The sequence below is a fragment of the Mesoplodon mirus genome (assembly GCF_964341445.2).
Source record: "Mesoplodon mirus genome assembly, chromosome: 2".
NCBI classification, from domain to species: Eukaryota; Metazoa; Chordata; class Mammalia; order Artiodactyla; family Ziphiidae; genus Mesoplodon; species Mesoplodon mirus.
Window position 1 is genome coordinate 194,864,236 of NC_138977.1, and position 25,385 is coordinate 194,889,620.

Genomic DNA, 25,385 nt, shown 5'->3' on the forward strand with positions numbered 1-25,385 from the left:
CTGGTTTTTGCCAGACTTGTGTGTATATATATATCAGAAATTCAGAAACCAGTGAACAAAGCTATATTCTCTCAGAATGCTCCACCGCTGACATTACTCGGTTAATAGAAAATGATCATTTTATTTTAGAAAATTATGTAGCTTATATTGAATTAACTCATTTTAATTGTCAAGAAAATTACTAGTGAATTCAGAATCTCTTCCCTTGCCTTAGTTGAAAATCTAGGCTGATTTCTGACTTGACTACAGTAGTACACCTGTAAGTCCTAAAATCGTGGCTCCCTCTGCTATTCCTAACCCCTGTGTCTTCATTCCACAAATATTTACTGAGCACTTCCTCCTCCAGGTACTATTCTGGGCACCTGGGACACATCAGGCAACGTAGTAGGTGGTAAATCAGAGTGTATAAATGATGGTACGCTCTGGTGATAAATGCTGCAGAAAAAGGGAAGGTTAAGCTGGGTACAGGGAATTGGGCAGTCAGTGAGAGGGTATGACCACTTAAAGTAAGCCTGTGCTCAGGGTAGGCCTCATCAGGAAGGTGGCAGTTGAACAGATTTAAGAAGGTAAAGGAGTTGGCTGATCAGAGATACCTGATCCCAGCCAGTTGGGAGTTGGACATATGAGTCTGGAGATGATCAGCATTTAGATCATATTTAATAAGTGAGAGCGCCAAGGGAGTGAGCATAGATGGAGAAGGGGTGAAGGCCAAGGCTGAGCCCTGGGCGCTGAGGGGGAGGAGGCAGTGAGGTAGGAGGAAAACAGAGTGGGTCCTGGGAGGCAAAGTGAACACATAGTGTCTAGGAGGAGGTACCGGCCGAGTCAGTTGTGTTGAGTAAGATGGGACTGAGGAAGGCCCAGGCTGAGCAGCGCAGGCACCATGGATAATCTCGCTGAGCACTTTCAGTGGAGTGGTAAGGAGTGGAAGTCTGGGTGGGTGTGAGAGGATGGAAATGTTTTAATTTCATTGTTTTGATAATTGTACAATGATTATGTAAGTCTTTCACCTTAATGAAGGTAAAGAAGGGGTGAAAAAAGAATGGGAAGAGAGGTATTAGAGAGAGAGTATAGGTAGCTCTGAAATGGAGTGCTTGCTGACAAGGGAAGTAGGGTCAACAGAAGTTTGATTCTTTTTTTTAAAGATGGGGAAATAATATGTTTGAATGTTGATGGGAATCTTCAGCAGATAGCAGAAGACTGACACAGGCGAGAGAGAGAGAAGCAATGGAGCAATGTTCTCGGGTCGTTGAAAGGGGGTCTAGTGAACAGAGCAGAGATTGACACATGAAAGTTCTAGAAACAGGCAAGACCACAAAGTTTAGATGTTAGTGAGTGAGTAGGTATGGTGGTATAAATTCTGTTTCCTTTTTTTTTTTTCTTCTTTTGTTTTCAGTAGAACAGGAAGTGAGGTCATCAGTGGAGAGTGGAGATGGGGGAGGATAAGTGAGGGCTTGAGGAGAGAGGAGAAAAGGTATTGGTGAAGAGCATATGGAATGAGGGCATTGAGGGTGACTGCCTGGCAGATGAAGGACCCATTTTTGAGGGTCATGGTCGTGAATTTAAGGTGAGAGACCAATCAGCATGATGCATGTTTTTCTCCCACAATGTTCAGCTGTAATCTTGCAGAGCAGAGTATGCAGAGAGTTGGATTTAGCCAGGGTTAATAGTTTAACTGAGTAAGTATGACAAAAGAAGAGAAGGGAAGAAGAGTTGATGTAGAGCAAAGCTATGTAGAGTGTGTGTGAGGAAGTGATTATTCTGATTGGTCATGGAATTTATGTTGATAAGGAGGGGAATGAGATCATTATTGCACTCACTGACCTACTGGAGTCTGCCCTCACCCTGGAGTCCCACTTGACTCCATAAGCCTATCTGTGGAAGGCCCTCCTGGACTTTGTGCTCTCCTGACCTGCTTGGTCTCAGATTCCCCTACTGTGCTGAAGCCCCAAGACTGTGTCCTGACCCTGTCCAGCAGGCTCTGCCTTGCTGCCTGTCCCTCTGTCCTGGCAAAAACAAGAATAAAGCATTCTCCTCAGTAGAAAGTAATGCTGTCCTTAGTGTTCTCCATGAAATTGAAACTCATGTAGGCCTTTGAAAGAACTGTGCCATGTATAACACAAGATGTTCATTAGTTCCTTATATGAGTAAAATCAGGAGATACTGTCTCATGGAAGCAAATTACAGCTATTCTGGAAAACTTTAAAAATAAATAGTGTCAGTTTCACATGTAAATATGTATCAAAAGCAGCAAACTGATGCCTCTTCTCTTTGCAGATGACCACAGTTTACTTATAAACTGTTAGTAGATAACAGGCAAATTTTTCAAAGGCGAACTGTATCAAATGAGTGTTATTACGAAGGGCACATAAAGATAGTGATGTGCTTAAGGAAGGAGGAAAAAATATGCTTCTATGTTGACAGATAAAACCAACACACTCAGGTGATTTTAACGAAGTCCGCCTTTGATCACTTTTAATAAACAGAGCATTACTAATGAATGACATGACCAAGGACATGAGGGAAAAGACTGTTATTGTTTTATTATCAGTGATAGCAGAATTGGTGCTCAAGAAGAGAAATTTCCGTAGATCACTGTGTCATTAAAAGCTGGGAAGTTAGCTTTCTATGAGAGATGTCGGCGGACCATACATCCAAGATAGCAACAACAGATGGGCTTTGTACCTGTTGTGAAGAGCCCGCTCCCCTCGAGAACTTGAAAATAAAAAAATAGGATAGCATTTTAATAGTTAAACTGTGGAATCAATATAAAATGGTGCTTCAGAGCAGGTTATATGCAAAGTGATCCGAAAGAGACACAACAGGGTTTCTCCTAGACCAGTGGGACCGTGCTAGAATTTTATTAAACATGTAAAGCTAAGGAAGGAGCGTATAATGTGAAAGTGTTGGTCAACCTTGGACCCTCAACCCCAGAAAAAGAAGTATCATACATACAAAGATAGGCAGTTCCCATTCAGGTGAAGCAGTGTGCCATAAATATCATACTTGAGTTGCAAGAATATCTCTAGGGTGAACATGGCTGCAGAGGGTTAATACCAGTACATGATAGACATTTCAAGTTCCATTAGCAAGGTCATCTGTTATTTAAGATAGATGCGTCAAACTAATCATGGTCTGATGCCATTCAATATTTGATTACTGGTTCTTTTTATTATGATTTTATGCTCATCCAGCAATCTAACTTACAGTGATAGCTCATTTATTAAATATAAGTTACCACTCGTTTACACATTTTACGTATATTATCTCATTTAATCCTCCTAAGAACCCTGTGAGATAGATACCCTTGTTATCTCCCTGTACAGAGAAGCACAAAGTAATTTCCCTAATGGCAGAACGTGGGATTCATATCCAGCTGTCTGCCTCAAGATTATCTTTTATCTAGAACAACTGTGCCATACTGCCTGGGCTTCTCATGTAAGTCTGCATTATAGAGAGAGAACACATTAATTGCATATTCTTTTGATTATGTTTTGTCCTGTGTCGGTGATTCCCTAATGGTGAATGATAAAGCGGCTTCTGGTTAGGATTTGGCAAAGGGCCAAATCCTGGAATGGGGCAGCCTCACTGAGGTACTAGCCAGTAAGGATTTTGTGGCTGGGTTTTCCCAGTTGTCTTCTGGCTGCTTCAGCGAGAGCTTTGCACAGTTAGAGTTCTGGTGCTAATCTCCCAGAGATTTTGATTTAATTGGTCTGGGATGGGGACCATGAATCCGTTCTTTTAAAAAAAGTCTCATTGGTGATTGTGGTGCCCATCTAAATTTGAAAACCACTGCTTTAGATGACACAATGACTCTTTCCCTGCTAATTTGTATAACAACCTAGTTCAAATCTAAAACATGGTAAAAGGAACAATTTCACTTAGTAAGCTTTGGGCAGGAGGTTAATGATGGTTGTGATGAGCTAAATGTAAAGATCAGTTAATATGAAATTCTGGTGCTCGGGACCAAATGGTATTGATTTTAAGATGTGTTGCGTGGTGGTTTGGATTTTAGGCCTTGAGCTGCACATCCAGCCTGGGGTTGGGTGCCATGTCTGCTACACAGCTGGGCAGATGTGGGCAGCCTGCTCAGGCTCTCCGGTATTGCATTCCTCCTTTGCCAGAGGAGGATGATAGCAGTCCATACAGTAAGCCATACAAAGCCCTGAGCCTGATATTTGGTTAATGCTCAATACATGTTGGCACTTGTTACCATTTAAGTGTTTTTCCAACTGGGGATATCTTTGGTGAGCCTAACTCCCTTTCTGACCAGGTGTTTCTGCTGGCTCCAGCAATCTCTCTGTAGAGTGGCTGGTGAGGATGAAGTCTCTCCTTGGTCTCCACACACAGTCTTAACCACACACTGGGACCTTTTTAAACATCATTCTTGGACCAGTTGAGTTAACCAGTACAGCAGTTGAGCAGTTAGACAGCTTAGTGTTAAATCTTTAAGATATTTTTATAATGTGTTTTTCAGCTCGTATAAACCAAATTATAAACTAAGAATCAAAGGTCAGTTTTGTAGTGATGAGGGTTTTTTTTAAGCGTCTAAGGGAAAGCAAATTCTCATTTTACTTTTTTTTTTTTTTCAGTTTCAGTGAACTTGTGGCCTGTATTTCCTCAGGTTCTAATTTATATAAGTTTGTGCTTTATTTAACAGCTTTTAAAAACATGTGGGAGATGTATTTTCTAGAATTTTTTTTAAGGACTATATAAGCTACCTAAAAGGGCTATTTTGTGCAAAATACTCAGTTTAAAAGGAGTTCTAATTCTACAAGTGGACATATTTAAGGCTCCCAAATTAAGGGATAAGGCATTCTTTTTCTGTATACCTTAGATGTATAGATATAAAATTAGAAGACAGTGTAGCATATAGGTATGCATTGGGTAAGAAAATGGGCTCTTGATTCAAATCATGGCTTTCGCCACTTACTGGCTCCATGATTTTTGGCAAACTGCTGAAGTTCTCTATTCAGTTTCTTCTCTGTAAGAGGCCTAATAATATTACCTAATTAATGGGGTTTTAATGAATATTAAATTATGAAATTGTGTCGAATTAAATATATTTTGAAGTATTTGGCTGGTACCTGTTACATAAACCTTTTTTTTTTTTTTTTTTTTTTTTTTTTTTCCCGGTACGCGGGCCTCTCGCTCCGCAGCATGTGGGATCTTCCCGGACCGGGGCACAAACCCGTGTCCCCTGCATCGGCAGGCGGACTCTCAACCACTGCGCCACCAGGGAAGCCCACATAAACCTTTTAATTGTTAGTGATTATGATGAAAACGATGACATCCACCACCAAATCATCTGAACAAAAAAGAAAACTAGAGTAAAAATATTATATTTCAACATCTTAAATTTTTCTCTTAAACTATTTGAAAAAAATTTAATTAAAGACAATTATGGGCCTTAGCCTCTGTAAAAAAATTTTTTTTAATTCTTTTAATGTAATATTTTATGTAGTAAGGTTAATTCCTATGCCCTATGGGATGGCTTATCTGTCATGTTTACTTGGTGGTCAGATTTAGCAGAGGTGCTAAAGATGTTTTGGGGGGATGGTATTTCTACATTACATTCCTTTCCTTTGTAAAGTTAAAAACATTTTTTTAATCTGCAAAATTTGACTTCATATCAGAAAACCTGGATTCAAGTCTCTGTGCTGCCATTCATCAGGGAAGGCAGGTTACCTAGCTTACAAAAACCTCTTCTCCTTCATCTGCAAAAGTAGAATAAGATACGGTGTCTCAAATGTTGATGTGAAAAATAAATCCACCTCCTGATGGGGCTTTCTATCTCCCTCTGTTCAGCACTGTTCAGTAGAAATAAAATGTGAGCCACCTGTGTAATTTAAAATTTTCTAGTAGCCACTTAAGAAAAACAAATGAAATTAGTTTTAATATATTTTATTTAATCCAGTGTCTAAAATATTATCAATTCCACATGTAATTAATATAACATTAATGAGATTTTTTTCATTCTAAAAATCTGGCATGTGTTTTACACTTACGGCACATCTCAACTTGAAGTAGCAACATCTCAAGTGCTTGGGAGCCACATGCCGCTAGTGGCTATCATGTTGGACAGTCCAGATCTAGAATATAGATTAATATTCCCCATCAGCATCCTTGAGCACTGGGGCTGCCTTGGCCTTAAGCAGCCTTATTCTTGAAACTTTGTGCACCTCTGGACAAATGAGCCTCACATTTCTTTCTTGAACAACCTAGATTAGTATCTTTGCCCCTGGGAGGATAGGCTCCTGCCCATAGCCTTTTGGCTGACCCAGATGAAGACTTGCTCTGGGCATGTCATGTGCCTCTCTGTTTGGCCAAGGCCGGTAGACAACCAGGAATTCCTGAATACCTTGAGCATGATAAAGCTTTTGAATGACGGAGCCCCAGGGCAGGGTCAGAGATTCAGGACAAGATCAGGCTTCATAATACCCCTTCATTCAGTGCCTCTTATCTGTACTATTTGCCTTCTTTCCCAAATTTCAGAGATTTATCTAGTGTCCCCGGGAAAAGAGCAAATACCAGCAATCTGCAAAAGTATTCAGCTTTTTTTCCTTCTACCTCAGTATGGCTTAGCAAGGCAGCCCTCCCTCCCAAACATTAACTTTTTAAAAGACGTTTAGAATGTTTTGGAGGCCAAGAAATTTGGAGGACAGATATATTCATATCTAAGCTTTTTCTGTTTTAAGGTTTTCTAATACTGTCTTCATCCAAATTTTGTGAGAATTATAGTAAAGGGTTGTTACCCTAATAGCTGTATTGTCATGGTAAAAAGAGGTAGAGAATAGGGGACTCGGGTGTACTCTTACAACAAAAAAATCTGCTCAGATGTTACCTTCTTAGGAAGTCCTACCCTGATCACTCTTACCTAACAAAGCTACCAGCCGCAAGCAGGGCAGCAAGCAGGGCACGTGTGCACTCTCTCCCTCTCCCTCCCTCTCTCTTCCCCTCCTCCCTCCCTCCCCCTCCTCCCTCCCTCCCCCTCCCTCTCTCCCTCCTCCCCCTCCTCCCTCTCTCTCCCCCTGCCTCCCTCTCTCTCCCCCCTCCCTCTCCTCCCTCCCTCTCTCTCTGCACACACACCCACTCTATCATTTTTCTCTTTGTTGTGTAAGTATCACTTATTACTAACTAAAATTCTTTCACTTCCCAAATAGAACATAAGCTCCATAAGGGTGTGGACTTTGTTTTGTTTACCCCTGCACCCCCAACTTCTAGTATAATGCTTGGCTATTGAATCGATGAATAAATACATGAAAGGAAATACCAAGATACTATTCTCTGTATGTACTGATAATTTTAAAATTAGTTACTGAGGAGAATTCTTCCCCAACCATTGTTGCTCTGACCAGTATGTGTGATGTGTTTGAATTTTCAGACCTAATCTCAGTGGTAGGAATCCTAGTGTTTACTCTTGATCAATTGTTTACATAAACTTTTACTTGTTTTAGATAGTGTGGGGCTTAAGGAGGGCGGAAAGTAGTTTGTAATGGAGTTGTAAAAGGGGGAGCTGATCAGTACCAGGTGAAAATTTAAGATTACACAGGGTAATAAAATGGAGAAGGGGGTATTGGAATAGGGAATTGGACTGAAAAATTCTTATAGTTCAGATGCTGTAAATATGTCAGAGGTTTTTGATCAAGACAGTTGATAGGTAAGAAGCTTAGGGAAAAGGTGGGAGAGATTCATAACCAGAAGCATTAGTATTATTTGGAGTATTATTTGGAGGAGTGGCAGGCTGTATAGGCCTGTGGCCAAAAAGCCACAAATCATATTTCTGTTGTCTTTGTTTATAATCTTTATTTAAAATCTTAATTATCCCTTTCAGTTTCTCAGTCATTCTTTCAGTTTACCTCTCGTGCTTTTGTACCAGCTTGATGTCACTACCCATACTTCGTGCCCCTTGGGATTATGGTATCTGTGAGCACAGACTCATCATACTCTGCACAGGCCAGAAGTTCCGTTGTAACTCCTGGCTTGTCCCAGGAGCACCCTGCCAGTAAAAAGTAATCCAGACATACTGAAAACTCTCAAGTATTATTAAGAACTATTTATGTTGCATTCAAATAAACTTTTAGTAAAAGAAATAAATGCAGACTTACCAGCTTTTTTCTTATAATATGTATATTTTTATTTTGCCATCCATCAATTTTGCTAATTTATCCAAGATCCCCGTGGATACCAAAATCTTCTGAGGCTCAAGTCCCTTACAGTCGACCCTCCATATCCGCGAGTTCCACATCTGCAGATACCATCAGTCTTCTAACTAGAGCTACATAGAAAATCCATGGTTTCATAATGAATAATTTCACACACACATAAATATTTGAATTTGAGATTCTGTATGTTCAAAGCCTACATTTATGCGTACTTTCTAGCCCTATTTAATTTTGAGATAATTTTAACAGAAGAATATTTTTTTCATATTTCCAGTTTGGGGGTAAATTTCTAAAATCTCTAAAGATAACATACTAGATTTTCAGGTTTTTACAACATTGCATAGAAAGTGAATCTTTAATTTACACAGATTTTGTGCTTCAGATTTGATTTTTATTTGGAGAAGAAAGGATGGGCCTGACTTACCAGCTTTTACCTTTCCTTGTTCTACTTCTTTAAATGAAAATGCTATCATTTTATGTAAACGCATCAGCTTTTTTTAGAGTGCTATGAATAAATTGTTTGGTTTGTGAATATATTTAAGAAAAACAATAAGCAAAATAGTCTATACTTTTTATATTGTGGCAGTAGGCTTTATTTCAGTTGGTTTTTTTAGTGTTATAATTTTAAGGTTTTATTGATTAAAGAATGGTATTTTACATGTAGTAGATAACTTTTAAGGACTATTTCTAATCACATTAAGTTCAAATGATGCATTTTAACCTAACGTCTTTTTTCTTCTCAGTCTGTAAGACTTGTATTGTCCAGCACTTTGAAGACAGCAATGATTGTCCAAGGTGTGGCAACCAGGTTCACGAGACAAACCCGTTAGAAATGTTGAGGTACGTAAATGTATTTTTAGTTCAACTAACTTAAATAAATTATATAAACTCTTAATTTTTATTATGCATCATATTTGTTAGGACTTTGACTCAGTTAATGTAGGTTTTATGATTTTCATTTTAAAGTATTTTATTTCAATTTAAAGTATTTTATTAAGAGGACATGAAAAACAAGGCTGTGCATATTAAATATTTAAGAAACACATTTCCAAGAATTATAACTTTATCTCAGGCTCTAAGTTACTTTAGTTGTAGTTATTTTCAGTATTTTAAATTTATTTATTTTTGCTGTGTTGGGTCTTCGTTGCTGCATGCAGGCTTTCTCTAGTTGCAGCGAGCAGGGGCCACTCTTCGTTGTGGTGTGCGGGCTTCTCATTGCGGTGGCTTCTCTTGTTGCGGAGCACGGGCTCTAGGCACACGGGGTTCAGCAGTTGTGGCTCACAGCTCTAGAGCACAGGCTCGGTAGTTGTGGTGCACGGGCTTAGTTGCTCCGCGGCATGTGGGATCTTCCTAGACCAGGGCTTGAACCTGTGTCCCCTGCATTGGCAGAAGGATTCTTAACCACTGCGCCACCAAGGAAGTCCCCTATTTTCAGTATTTTAATATTCTACAAAATACTCTATATTTGCTGAGCTACACGGTAGTGGAAAGAGGGCAGACCTGATGGTCAGGGAGACTAATCTTGATACTATTAATTTTTTAAAATGTATCATATATTCAAAAAGAGTGTACAAACATTTATGTAAAACTTAAAAGAATTTTAAAAATGACTACCTTTTTACCATTTACTTAGTGGTATAATCATTATACCAAATAAATAGTAATAATATAAAGAAGTATAATCATATATTTTTAAAGATAGAAGTGCTACATAAGATCCTAATCTAAATCCTTTTTCAAGATTAGAAATTGAAATTTATAGAAATGACACAACATTGCCTAAGGTCCTAGCAAACTAAAATGTCACTTCCCAGCTACAAGCCAGGTGTCCTCACCACTAAGCCCGTTTTCTTCCCACTGTTCCTACCATAGCTCTACCATAGATCAACTGTGCAATCTCAGGAAAGTACCCATTGAAAAACAGAATTAGATATTCTCTAGAGAGCCCTTACTAACTTCATCTCTATGTGATGTTTGCCATCATTCTATAAGTCTGGATTTGTAAGTCTTACATTTTAGACTTCTTTTCTATGTTAGTGCCTATAGTTGGAATAATTTGTCTATAAGTAAATATATGGCCCATTGGTTTTCAAAGTGTGGTCCCCAAACCATTAGTATCTTATTAGATATGACAGTTCTTGGGCCCCGCCTCAGACCCTCTGAATCAGCAACTCTGAGAAGGTGCTGCAAGTGAGGGGCATCAGGGGTGTGAAGGGAGGGACAGATGCCAGTTTTAAATAAAATGCTGAGGATAGGCCTCATTGAGAAGGTGATATTTGAGCACAGAATTGCTGTCTCTGAGGGAATTAGCCATGCATAAATCTGAGGAAAGCATGCCTGTTCCAGGTCAGGGGAGCAGCCAGTGCACACGGCCTGAGTCAGGAGTTAGGAGGGCACCTGCAACTTGTCTGAGGAGCAGCAAGGGAGCCTGGGTAGTGGGCCAGGAGCTCAGAGATTGTGGACCTGATCTCTGACCTGAGCAACTAGAGAATGGGGTTGTCATGAACTGAGATAAGGAAGACTAAGGATAGAGCAGGTTTGGGGGACAGGTAGATGGGGTGTTTGGATTTGGACAAGTTGAGTCTGTTAATTATTTCAGAGAAGAGAGAAGTTGGCAGGTGAATATACAAGTCTGTGATTCAAGGGGAGAGGTCTGGCTGGGGTTAAATATCTGGTAGTCTTCAGCATGTAGACAGTATTTAAAACTGTGGGACTGGATGAGATCACGTACGGGTGTGAGTGCAGAGAGATGAGTAGAGGACCAAGGATTGATCCCTGGAGCATTCCAACATTGAGAGGTCAGGGAGAGGAGGAAGAACCAGCAAAGGAAACTGAAGAGGCACAGTCAGTATAGGAGAGGGCGGATCCAAGTGTGTGGCTTGGAAGCCAAGCAAAGAAGAGGGAGTGACGGACTGTGTCTGATGTTGTAAGGTGAAGATAGAGTTGACAGTTGGATTTAGCAACTTGGAGGTCATCAGCCTTGACAAGAGCACTTTCAGTAGAGCTGTGAGGCAAAAACTTAACTGGATTGTTACAAGAGAGAAAGGGAGGAAGAAGAATTAGAAACAGTGAGTATAGACAACTTTTTCAGGTTTTGCCACAAATGGGAGTGGGAGCAAAGAAATGGGGTGGTAGCCGTTCAGAGAAGTACAGTCAAGAAGGTTTTCTGTTTTGTTGTGATATGGGAGAAATGATGGCATGTGTGAAGGGACTAATCCAAGAAAGAGCAAAAAGGTAATAATAGGAGAGTTGGGGAGAGGGGGCATTGCTGAAGCAGTGTTCTTGGGTGGTTGAGAGGGAGTGAAATCTAATAGAAGAGACTGGCTTCATACAGGTCGTGTGTAGCAGCAGGTAGGAGGGCAGAGTAGACATGGGTGCAGATGCCACAGGTAGATGTGGTGGTCAGAGTCTGTGCAAGTTTGTGTCTCACTGAGGAGAAGATGTTTATCAGCCAAGAGTAAGGACGGAAAAGGCGGGTGTAGGGGTTGGCAAGAGAAGAAAGTGTGTTGTCCAGGAAAGTAAGAGAATAAATGGACTGGGAAGTGTAGTGTGAGTCCTGGCAACCTGAAAGGCGCACCTGGGTTATAGTTACGAATTTGAAAGGGTGTGGTTGGGCTTTCCAGCCCATGGGTAGAAGGTGATGGAGAGCTGGATTGGACTGGTGGTGTGGTTACACCAAATGATTTTGAGCAAGTGAGGGAGGGACAGGGGAGTCAAAGGTGCATGCAAGCTGTGGCTGTAATGACTGCTGTGGGGTAATCCTGAATGGACGGTGAGGGCAGCAAGAACATGACCTTGGTGAGGGGTGATGTCCCACGGGGACAGGAATGGAACTAGTTGATTCCTGAACCGTTTGTGCATAGTAAGAAGAAATTCTTTCAGAGAATTTGGGAATAGGTATGTAGCAGATGAAGAAAAGAAAGCAATTACTAACTCCAGGGAAAGAAAAAAGTTGAAGGAGGGGATATCTTTAATCAGAGTACACTGTGAATATTTAGATGATCCTAACCATGTAAACACTCATTATTTTAAAAATGGCAGTAAGATTATTAGGAAGATGAGAGTTGGGAAAACGTATGTTGGGAGGAAAGGGGCATGGCAGGATGATATCAGAGAGCTAAACCTTTATCTCCCACAGAAGGAGGTCAGAAAAACCTAGACAGCAGAGAAAGAATGGCTTTGTTTTTTAATTTATCATCCGTTTATCTATCATATGTATAGAAATATGAAAGTAAATACTAGACAAAACAGCTTGGATTTGAAAGCGGTTGCCCCTGGGGTTGTAGGAATCAGGAACAGAGAGAGCGGGGCATAAAAATGTTGTATTTTCATATAAGGTTACGGGGAAGTTTGATTTGTAAATTATACATGTGTATTACATTGATAAAACACATATTAAGAAGAAGAGAAATAATACTTCTCTTAAACACTGCTACTATTAAATAGTCTGGGAAAACTTTGTGAAGGAGTTAGCGGGTAAGTCCTGAAGAATCAGGTAACATCGGTTTGGTTGGAGAGTAGGAACTGGAAAAGAGTATTTGAGCCAGGATGAAGAGCATGAGGGAGGAAAACAGATTGGAAAAGGCAGGGCATTCTTGGGGATAATTGAGCAAGTCAGTTGGCTAGAGAAGAGTGACAAGAGAGCAGCACCAGTTACAGTTTGTAGGTTGGACTCAAGTTATATAAACACTTGAAGCCAGGTGACAGGAAGAAATTAGTTCTTGAGCAGGCAAATAATGATCAAATTCGTGCTTAAGGAAAACTCATTTATGAGCATGTCAAGGTAAAGGGAAATATCTCTATGCTGTCCTCTAAATAGGGTGGTAATTGAGGGAATGGAAGGATGGGAAATGTGCAAAGACTGGGTGGGAGAAACATTGAGAAGCAGCTGTCTGGGGCTTGGTGAGTAAATATGTGAAGCAGGAGAGACAGGTAGGTTAAAATAATGCTTGCATTTTGAGCCTATTTGGGAATGATATGGTATCATTTCTAAATTTAATCTTTAAAAAGTAAGACAGAGGTATTCAGTATTTTGTTGAAGGAGAATAGATAAGATAGTCGACATATATGAACAAAAGGAGGTGCTTGGGATATTCAACATCTGTTGGAAGTATGGAACTTGAGCTCAGCAGAGAGATGCAATGTGTGTGTGTGTATATATATGTTATCTGCCTATATGTGAGTTTTGAAGTCACAAAAGTGGATGAGATCTTCAAGGAAGGCAGCCTGTAGAAAAGGTCAGAGGGTGCAGAGAGCAGATCAAAGGAGAATACTCAGATGTAGAGGTAGTTGGGAAAAGAAAAATATCTTGGGGACAAAGGGAGTTGATAGAAAAAAAGAAAAACCAGGAAAGGAAATTTTCAAGGAGGCAGCGTCAGGCAGCACTGATAAACTGCTGCAGAGCAATGAGGAGAAAAATGACTTTCAGAGGAATTAAGATCTTTTAAATTTTCCCTCTCAAAAAAATTTTAAATCTATTCATTATGGAAGTTATGGATGATTTGAGGAGTTCAGTCGAGTAAAAGAAGCAAAAATATGTGACAGAAATAATGTCATCTGTGATTTCATAGTTTTTCCAGTTGGAAGAAGAGGTTGTGTATCTGCTAACAGCTTGAAAAGACAATAGGTTAAGCCAAGGTTTGGGGGCTTTTTAGATGTGAGAAACGTAGCCGTGTTTTCAGTTGGGAGAAGAGCAATGCCGCTGAGCAGGGCAAAGGAGATGAGCGGAGAGGGTGTCTCCGGAGCAGGAGGACAAGATGAAGAAATGAAAGCCGTGGAAAGGAAGAGTTATGCTCAGATACAGCAGGAAAAGGAGATGAGAAAAATGTCGAGAGAAATATTTACGTTTTTTATCTAGGAAAAATGGTCTAAATTTCTCAGAAGAGAAGACTGGAGATTATTTCTTTCATAGGAAAGAGCCACAGTTGTGGTAGACGTTTTGAAAGCAATAGCTGGCTGCATCAGCTATTGCTGTATAACAAACCACCCCTAAATTTCATGCTGAACACAACAGTAAAAGCATTTATTATTCCTCACAGTTCTGTGTGGTTCACAGATCCAGGTGGGTCTGCTGGTCTTGGCTGGGCTCGCTCAGGTGACTGCAGTCAGAGGCTGGTCAGTTGCTGCCCTGCTGATCCTGGCCTGGGTTCTGTCCTGTTGGGTTGGGCTGTCCATGACCTAGTGTGAGATGGCCTCAGCAGGGCAGCTTGGCTCCTTGGACATAGTGTCACGTCCTCCAGACTTGTTCTAATGGTGGCAGGATTCCAAGAAAGCACACCAAAGCACGTGATATGCCTCATAAGGCTTGCGCTCAGAGCTAAGCAGTGTCACTTGTGCCACATCCTTTTGGCCCGACCACGTTTCAGGGCTGGCCCATATTCTCAGGGTGGAGAAATAGACTCCATCCCTTTACCAAAGTCCTGTTCAGAGGGGCAAGGTTGTAGAGAGAGCTGGGGACGGGACCATTTTTGTAATCTGTGTTCCACTGGGACAGGCTAGAAATAGATGTGCTCCCCTCGCAGAGCAGTTGGGTGTGATACTTGTGCGAAAACTGTGTATGTTCTATATTTTGTAGTGTATGTGAGATGCAGATCTTAAATGGTTTACCTATTGGATTTTGATGTCTTTATTGTTTGTATATTCTCTTTTTTCCTCTTTGGAAGGTTGGATAACACATTAGAGGAAATTATATTTAAGTTGGTCCCTGGACTACGAGAACGTAAGTTGCTCTTTGGGTTCTTGCAGAGTTTTGTGAAATCACCATTTCTGTTAAAGACTTCATGATTGTGTTTCTATTACTTTTATAATTTTTTCTTTTAAATTAGAAGAACTTGAGCGTGAGTCTGAATTTTGGAAGAAAAACAAGCCTCAAGAAAATGGACAAGGTGATTTTTTTTTTTACTTCTATATCTGATGGAATCTCTCAAATTGGTCAGCTTTTTGTAGCTGTGGTGAACTAATCTCTCTTTTCAAGCTCAAGTTTCTCCTGTACAAGGGGTACAATTCATGTACCCCTTTATATTCTGAACCTTTCTCTGATTATGAACTTTTTATATAGAATCATGAGATTTTATATAAATGCATGTAAATCTGGAGTCAGTCCAGTTGAAGGTAATTGGAAATAGAGGAAATTGGGGAGAGAAAAAGGAGATAAAACAGAAAAGTGACCGCTGATTATAGCAATATTAGCTGGAGAGCTAAAGGAGACTGAAGTAAGAAATAGCCATAGCCTGCAACTAAACAGTGAGGCATTTGCTGTTTTATTTTATTTTGTATGTTTAATAGGAGAGGGAACTGGGATGTAGCTGAGAGCCAGATCAGAGGATCTTGCTATGCTCTGATAATCTGGAACGAACTTTTCATAGGTAGAGCTCAGATGATACAAATTTATATATCCTAAAATTTGAAAGATATTTCTAGACACTTATGGGAATTTTCCCCATCATCTATGCTAAGTGACCAAATTTCCCTTTTGGGTCCCAGGAGACTGAGAAATCAGCAATTTTTAATAATTAAGGAAAGTGGGAAACATTACTGGGCAGAGTAATGTTTTTAGTATATATATATTCACACAAAAGAAAAAAAAAGCACAACATATCTGAAATTATAAGGAAGTAGTATCCTTTCCTATTGACATAAATATGAGGTTTGTTTCAAGATGGCCTAAAAATACCATTGAAATCTTTCAAGGATATATGTCTGTTTTTATAGGCTCACTTGTGAGCTCAGTCTTCTATCCCTGGTTTTTCCATACGATTCACAGGATTGTCAGTTACATATCATTAAAATGGCTTTCTCACTTCATATGTAAAATGGGGATCAGTTTTTTTAGTTCAGCTTAACTGTGCAGGGCTGGCTTCCTATAGCAGGGGAGGTTTGAGAATAGTTTTGAATGATTGGAATAAGGTAGCAAGAGATTATTTTTAATCTATAATCAAAACACTGAAATGGGCAAAGAAGCCAAGCCTGGCAAAAAATGACTTAACTAAAGGCTTGTTTTACCCAAGTGTAAATTGCAATTTAGACAGTAGTGCTATACTAAAAATATAGGTTAAATTGACTGAATGTTCCAGTTTTTGACTACTTTTTCAAGAGGACAGGAGCCAGGGCTTGTCATCAGAAGCTATGTGGTCAGGTTAGTCCATGACTGTGTGTCTTACAGTTTGCATAGTGAAGGACTGTAGCCTACTTTGCGTTTATCTCCCTTTTCCCATATTTCTGCCTTTTTAAAGTATTTTATCATACTTGGTCTTTAGTTTGGGTGAAGAATTTGGACCTTTTCTTGGAGCTGGATCTTGGTTCATAGAAGGCAGCTCCTGTCTATGTGGGTTCCATATAAAAAGGCAGAAGAGAGAACCCACCTGCCCTGTATGATAACATCTGTAATGCTTTTACTACAGTCATTAAAGAGGAGCTAAGTGGTCTTTTTTTCCCCTGGGATTTTCTATACTGTAATGCTTGGCTGACTAATTCTTTCAAGTTTCAGCTTACAGACATTTTATCTGGAAATGTCCCCTGAATCTCTGCTTCCCCAGAGTTTGGGTTTATTAACTGTTATATGTACCCACCTGGTCTATCTTACCTCTTATATCAAAGGCCTTATCGACTTCTCCATCTGTTTTCTTTACTTGCCTGTACCTCCTTCTAAATATCTGACACGATGAGGGTGAGGATGATAACACTACAGTTTCAATATTGTTTCCCCAGGCTTAGTCTTAACAGAGTTAAAGGCACTCAGTAAATGAATGAATCAACAAATATAGTTGCACTATATGTAGCCTTCTGGTATTTCATAGGTTAAATACATTTGTTTATAGTATGCTACTCAGATTTCTTTGATGGTGTTTTAATGTTACATAGTTACATACAAGTTAAAAAAGCTAATTCATTTCACTTATTTCACTAGCTAACTTTATGAATATCTAATAATTTGAAATTTTGAGAACTTAGAGAATATTTTAGTTTGAAAAGAGTACTTGGTTTTAAGTTTTGAATATATGTAGAATTTGGAAGTATTTTTATATCTTATCAATTTCTAAGTGGTCTCATCACTAACAGCAGTCATTTTTGTGACCAAATATAGCTAGTCCTGAGTCTTTCATTTGGATGTCCCAGTGAGCCTAGAAGTCGTAAGCTATGTTCGTTCATAAGTCACTGATGGTTTTTTAAAAATATTTCCATTGTTGAGTGGTTGGGACATTTAAAGGTACTAAAAGTTTCAGTTACTCTTCATCAAAAACTGTTAAGAAATGTTTTTTAAAGTTTATTTTTGTTTTCGTGGTTAGTATATTATTGCTTAGCTATAAAATCAACTGAGTTAACTTAGCTTTATTTAAATTATACAGATGATACTTCAAAAGTTGACAAACCTAAAGTAGATGAAGAAGGTGATGAAAATCAAGATGATAAAGACTATCACAGAAGTGACCCACAAATTGCCATATGTCTAGACTGTTTACGAAATAATGGACAATCAGGGGACAATGTAGTAAAGGTGAGTGGACAAGTACAGTTGTTTTTTTCATAATCATTTTATAATAAACCTTTCATAACTTGTTGATGAATTTTCCTGTTTCAGAATGTTTGCTTTCAAATTTTTTATTAACATAAACAAATGGAATGTCATTCTCTGACAGTCTCTTACCTGCAAATAGCCAAGCAGTTGCTTACTTCAGGCTCCTGATTTCTAAACCTCACGACTGAACCGTCCTGGGTCACTGCCACCACCTAGTGGCCAATGAGGAGAATCACGCCTGTATTTCTCCTCTTTCAACCTCCTTTTATACCTTTGTTGGGAGTTCATATACACTGTTTTTCCCTTTTTAAGTGTAGTCACCAACTCAGATTCAGATCATTTCATGTTGGGAAGCATCTTCAACCTTTATTCATCCTCTTCTGATTTTCTCTTTTGTTTCTCTGTTTTTATTTGCAATTCAAAAAAGCTACCCATGTCATGGCTAATACATTTTATGAACAACATAATTGGTTTTGATGGATGTCATAAAGTACCCGTGAACTTTTCCTTTACTTCCTCTGTGTGATCTGGAGGCCAGTGAGTTGAATTTTTTTTTTTTTTTTTTTTGGCGGTACATGGGCCTCTCACTGTTGTGGCCTCTCCCGTTGCGGAGCACAGGCTCAGCGGCCATGGCTCATGAGCCTAGCCGCTCCGCGGCATATGGGATCTTCCCAAACCGGGGCACGAACCCACCCTGCATCGGCAGGCAGACTCTCAACCACTGCGCCACCAGGGAAGCCCAAGTTGAATTTTTTACTAATACATTTAATGAAATTTTCCTGTCAGGCAGTTAAAAACAAAATTTTTCAACTCTGATTAAGTTTTCACAGCATTTTTCAAAAAGAAATATGTATTAGCATAGTGACTCAATGAATATTTATCCACTATGTGGATATTAGTCAGTGAAGATGTAAATAATAAGTTTTTTCCCTCAAGAACTTTTGGTTGGGTCTTACACATACAAACAGTTATAATACAATAAGATAATTGATTTAGTTAAGAGAGGTTGGTTGGACAAGGCATGTAATAGAGTACAGCAGTATTTAGAGAAGTGGCCACTGTACCTATTTATCCTTCCAGGCTTCTCTATTGGCTTTTATGCTCTGGTGCAGCACCCTTTCCTTTTTGTCAGTCTTTTCGTCAATTTTTAATAACTTTACATTTCTCTCTTATTCCCAGTCATTTCTGTAGTCCTCTTTTGGGGATTTTTTTTTTTTTTTGCGGTACGCGGGCCTCTCACTGTTGTGGCCTCTCCCGTTGCGGAGCACAGGCTCCGGACGCGCACGGGCCCAGCCACTCCGTGGCATGTGGGATCCTCCCAGACCGGGGCACGAACCCATGTCCCCTGCATCGGCAGGCAGACTCTCAACCACTGCGCCACCAGGGAAGCCCGGGGATGTTTTTCTTAACAGAGATTATGATCATCCTTTAGCTCTCTAGTACATGAGTTATTATCTTGTAGTGAAAATTAAGTCAATAGAAAGGTGGAATATCTCTTCATAAATAAATGTGAAGTCTACTTCTCTGCAGGATTTCTAGTATGAAAGTTATAAAACATTGCATTTTAGATATTCATCTGAAAAATTAACTACCCCCTGCCTTGATATTCTTTTTGGCATCTTGGACGCTTTGCCATTCCAGTTGACTTTTTATCTTTTCACTCTTTTCTTTATAGACTTTTCTCCATCCTTGTGCCTTCATTCTTAAAACCACTTTTACAGCCTACATGACATATACTGTGCTACCCCAATTCTCACCTTTTCTCTCTGGCCACTCCTATACAGTCTCCACTGACTCTACTTCTTCCTGTCTTCTGCTTTATATATGTGAGTATAGCTAATACCTAGTCCTCCACTCAATTATTCTTTCTCTACAGTCATCCTAGGAGGTCACTTCTATTTTTTGTGTTTTCAGCTATTGAAAGAACTTATAAATCCCTCTTTCCAAACCTGCCATCTCTCCCAAGTTGAAGTATTATATCTCTAACTATTTTCAGTATCCTAGTTGGGAGTTTCACTAATACATAAAACTTAACATGTTTAAAGACAAATTCGTTACACTGTACTTCCACCTAACTTTACTCCAAACATGCTGTTTCAGTTATCGCTACCATCTTTTTTTCTTTCTTAAGTTTTATTTATTTTTATTTAACACCTTTCTTGGAGTATAATTGCTTTACAATGGTGTGTTGGTTTCTGCTGTATAACAAAGTGAATCAACTATGCATATACGTATATCCCCTCCCTATCCCATCCCTCTAGGTGGTCACAAAGCACCAAGCTGATCTCCCTGTGCTGTGCAGCTGCTTCCCACTAGCTATCTATTTTACATTTGGTTCACTACTATCTTTCAACCAATCATAGAAATTCAAAATCTTGGACGTTTTTGACCTTCTACCCTTCCCCTTCAACCAGTCATAAGTCCTGCAAAATTCCCCTCAGTCCACTGCTGCTCACCTTATATCTAGATTTTTGAAAGTAGTCTGAACTGTTTCCCGTATCCTTAATTTCTTTTATTATCCAGGGCTGAGGCTTCAGCCTAAGTGTGTGCAAGCATTCATGGCCACTATCAGGGTCAAGTAGTAAGTACTTTGTGCGCTGTGGGCCATATGGGCTTTGTTGCAGCTATTCAGCTTGCTTATTTTAGCACTAAAGCAGCCATAGACGATAGTGAACAAACTGGCTTGGCTGTGTTCCAATTAAACTTTACTTACGAAAATAGATAGCCAGATTTGGCTTGAGGGCTATGGCCATAGTTTGCCACATTCTAGGATCAAGTATTAACTCCTTGTGTTAGCATTCAAGCTCTTTCACTAACCCCTATCTTGATGAGTTTATCTCCCATTATTCCCATCAGTGAATCTGTCTCTCAAGACACATGATTATTGTCATTTATTTGTGAATACCAACATAAAAGTTGGCACCCATATTTGACAGAGGATTTGCATCCAGAATATATAAAAGCTTGTATTAATATTTAAAACCCTCTAAAACTTTGAATAATCCTTCCTTTTTGGCATGTTCTTCCCTCTTCTCACCACTGTCCTAGACTTCTGTCAAGACCCAAGAGACCTCTATTTTTTGTGACTTTTTTCCACCTTAGTGAATCCCTTCTGAAAATCTGTAAGACTTGCATTTATTTATTAAATCAGCATTTATTGTATTCCTAAAGGTACCAGGCACTGATATTGTCTTTTATCTTTTTTGGTTTGTGTTTTGTCCTTGAAACTGGATTATATGTTGCTTAAAGACAGAGAAATTATGCCTGCATTCCTTTACAGCCTTCTCAGTCATCTCATTACTCTGTAGTAGGATGAGATTCTCAAATGTGGTGGTGTAGTAGTTGCATGTATGGTTTATACAGTATACCTACTTCAGTTCAAAAGTCAAGAGCAAGAAGGTAATGAAAATAGTAGAGTAAGGACCGCCAAAAGTTTGCTCCTCCATAAAAGCAGTGAAAAAGCTGGCAAAAACTTTCAGAGTCAACTAGTAGGCCCTAAACTGTCACCTTTGGCCGACCTTGAGGCTCTGCACAAGCGGGAAGTGAAGACTTAGGCAGAGTTGTCAACAACCTGGTTGAGTGTTGGAGGTGTGCCCCAAAACTCATACAGAGTCCCTCAGCAAAGACCAGGAGATTTAACTGGGTCCAGGTGTATAAGGAAATCTCTGTTGTTAGCTGACCACTATGTAGAAACTTCAGTGGCCACATACTGTAAAGAATACAGGCTTTACAGAACTAGTTTAGGAAAGTTGTTAAACAATGAGAAACAAGAAAAAGCCACAACAGCAGTCCCTGAGGAGCAGGGAATTTGATTTCCAGTGTTACCACATTATTTTAAATGTTCAGTTTTCAACAAAATATTATGAGACAGATAGAAACAAAAAAGTATAGCCCATATATAGGAAAAGAAGCAGTCAATAGAAAATGTCCCTGAAGATGCCCAGACACTGAACTTGGCTAAATATACATTTTAAAATCATCCATTTAAAATATGTGCAAAGACTACAGTAATCAAAACAGTATGGTACTGGCACAAAAACAGAAATATAGATCAATGGAACAGGATAGAAGTCCAGAGATAAACCCACATACCTAGGGTCGACTAATCTGTGACAAAGGAGGCAAGATATACAATGGAGAAAAGAGAGTCTCTTCAATAAGTGGTGCTGGGAAAACTGGAAAGCCTACATGTTAAAAAATGAAATTAGAACACTCCCTAACACCATACACAAAAATAAACTCAAAATGGATTAAAGACCTAAATGTAAGGCCGAATACTGTAAAACTCTTAGAGGAAAACATAGGCAGAACACTCTGACATAAATTACAGCAATATCTTTTTTGATTCACCTCCTAGAGTAATGAAAATAAAAATAAACAAATGGGACCTAATTAAACGTAAAAGCTTTTGCACAGCAAAGGAAACCATAAACAGAATGAAAAGACAACCCACAGATTGAGAGAAAATATTTGCAACTGAAGCAGCTGACAACGGATTAATCTCCAAGTTACACAAATGGCTCATGCAGCTCAATATCAAAAAAAAAAAAATGACCCAATCAGAAAATGGGTGGAAGATCTAAATAGACATTTCTCCAAAAAAGACATACAGATGGCCAAAAAGCACCTGAAAAGATGCTCAACATCACTAATTATTAGAGAAATGCAAATCAAAACTACAATGAGGTATCACCTCACACCAGTCAGAATGGCCATCATCAAAAAATCTACAAACAATAAATGCTAGAGAGGGTGTGGAGAAAAGGGAACTCTCTTGCACTGTTGGTGGGGATGTAAATTGGTACATATATCTGGAGAGTACTGTAATTTGAAAAGATACATGCACCCTATTGTTCATCACAGCCCTATTTACAATAGCCAAGACATCAAAGCAAATTAAATGTCCATCAGCAGAGGAATGGATAAAGAAGATGTGGTACATATATACAATGGAATATTACTCAGCCATAAAAAAGCACAAAATAATGCCATTTGCAGCAACATGGATGGACCTAGAGATTATCATGCTAAGTGAAGTAAGCCAGAGAAAGACAAATATCATATGATATCACTTATATGTGGAATCTTAAAAAATGGTACAAATGAACTTATTTACAAAACAGAAATAGAGTCACAGATGTGAAAAACAAACTTATGGTTACCAAAGGTGAAGGGAGGGGGAGCAGATAAATTAGGAAATTAGGTTTAACAAATACACACTGATATATATAAAACAGATAGCTAATAAGAACCTACTGTACAGCTAAAAGAATGGATATATGTATATGTATAACTGATTCACTTTGCTGTACAGCTGAAACTAACAACACTGTAAATCAACTATACTCCAATAAAAAAATTTTTTTAATGTGCAAAGAACTAAAAGAAATTAGACCTAAACATCTACATGAAAGTACAAGAACCATCTCACCAACTAGAGAATATTAATTAAAAGATAGAAATTATTTTTTTTAATGTTCTGGAGTTGAAAAGTGCAATAGATGAAATGAAAAATTAACTGGAGAGGTTCAGTGACAGATTTGAGTCATAGGAAATGAACCCCAAAACTTGATGATAGATTGAGATTACTCAGTTTGAGGAACAGAAAGAAAAGTAATGAAGAAAAATGAGCGGATATTCGGAGACCTGTAGGATAGCATCAGACTTACCAACATACACATAATGGAAGTCCCCAAAGAAGAAGAGAAAAGGACAGAAAGTATATTTGAAGTTTTTGGCCAAAAACTTCCCAAATTTCATGAAAAACATTAAACATCCCAGAAGCTCAACAAACTCCAGATATGATAAACTGAAAGAAATTAATAGCTAGACTCATCATAATCAAACTGTTAAAAGACAGAAAATCTTGAAAGCAACAATAAAGAAGTGACTCATCAGTTACAAGTGATGTTCAATAAGGTTAGTAGCTGATTTCTCATCAGAAGCTATAAAGGCCAGAAGGCAGTAGGATGACATATGCAAAGTGCTGAAAGAAAAAAACCTGTCAACCAAGAATTCTATGTCCATCAAAAATTTATATCCTTCAAAAAGGAAGGAGAATTTAAAATACTGCCAGGTAAACAAAAACTAAGAGACTGTGTCACTACCAGACCTTCTCTGCAAATAATGAAGGGTGTCCTTCAGGCTTAAACAAAAGGACACTTAGTACTCAAATCCACATTAATAAATAGAGACCACTAGTAAAGGTAAATATAAATAGGTAAATATAAAAGGCAAAAGTAAAGTATGTTTTGTGTGTAAACTTTTTTTCTCCTATATGATTTAAAAGATGACTGCATAAAGCAGTAACTCTAAATTTATGTTAATGGGCACACTAAGTATGAAGATGTAATTTGAGACAGTAACAGTGGGGTGGGGGCGGAAAGCAGCTACATAGGAGCAAATTTTTCTATGCTATTGGAATTAAGATTGTATTATTCCAAAGTAGACTGTTATAAATTTAGATGTCAGTTGTAATCTTCAGGGAAATCACAAAGAAAGTCACTTGAAAATACATAGTAAAAGAAATGACACGGCAGTTAAAGAGGCATTTTGTAGTATATCATTTCAACACAAAATAAAACAGTAATAGAGAAACAGAGGAACAAAAGGGCCTAAGATGCAACAGAAAACAAATTTTTTAAATGGCAGATATAAATCCTACCCTAACAGTAATTATCTGGAAATGGATTAAACTCTCCAGTTAAAGGCAAGTATTGGCAGACTGCATTAAAAATACATGATACAACTCTATGTTGTCTGCAAGAGACATAGCTTCGATTCAAAGACACAAATGGGTTGAAAGTAGGGGAATGGAAAAAGAAATACCATGCAAACAGTAACCAAAAGAGCAGGAGTGGCAATAGATTTTCAGACAAAAATGATCAGAAACAAAGAAGGACATTTTATAATGATAAAAGTGTTAATCCATCGAAGAAATATAGCAGTTATAAATATAAATGCACCTAACAACAGAGCCCCAAAATATATGAAGCAAAAACTGACGGAATTGAAGGGAAAAATAGACAATTCAACAATAATACCACTTTCAGTAATGGACTTCAACACCACTTTTAATAATGGATAGAACAACTAGAAAAAAAGGTCAATAAGGAGATAGAAGATTTGAACAGCACCAAAACTAGCTAGACCTAATAGACATCTCTAGACTGCTGTACCCAACAACAGCAGGATACACATTCTTTTCAAGCTCATATAGAACATTCTTCAGGATAGACCTTATGTTAGGCTACAGAAGTTTCAATAAACTTAAAAGGATTGAAATCATACAAAGTCTATTGTCCAACCACAATGGAAAGAAATTAGAAATCAATAACAGGAGGAAATTTGTCAAAATTCACAAGTGTGTGGAAATTAAGCAACAGATTCCTAAATAAACAGTGTGTGAAAGAAGAAATCACAAGGGAAATTAGAAAATCCTTTGAGATGAATGAAAATGAAAGCACAACATGCCAAAACTAGTGGGATGTGGCGAAAGCAGTGTTTAGAGGGAAATTTATACTTATGAACACCTACATTAAAACAGAAGGAAGATCTCAGATTAATAACCTAGTCTTCTATCTTAACAAACTAGAAAAAGGAAAAACTAAAAGGAAGCAGAAGAAAGCAATTAATAAAAAGATTTGATTGGGGAAAAATGAAAGAGAATAGAAAAGCAGCAAAGAAAGTTAATGAAACCAAATATTTGT

General features: G+C 38.6%; 1 protein-coding gene across 3 annotated transcripts in view; it reads left to right on the forward strand.

Annotated features, from left to right (window-relative positions):
• PCGF5 (polycomb group ring finger 5) overlaps positions 1 to 25,385 on the forward strand; it is a 65,645-nt gene that overhangs the window by 11,310 nt on the left and 28,950 nt on the right. For 2 of the 3 annotated variants that reach the window (XM_082644076.1, XM_082644078.1), the window contains exons 3-6: positions 8,906 to 9,002; positions 14,825 to 14,880; positions 14,987 to 15,046; positions 17,507 to 17,655. In XM_082644076.1, the coding sequence (XP_082500202.1) occupies positions 8,906 to 9,002; positions 14,825 to 14,880; positions 14,987 to 15,046; positions 17,507 to 17,655 (362 nt within the window). The remainder of the gene's footprint in view (positions 1 to 8,905; positions 9,003 to 14,824; positions 14,881 to 14,986; positions 15,047 to 17,506; positions 17,656 to 25,385) is intronic. The other variant, XM_082644077.1, reaches the window with a different exon arrangement.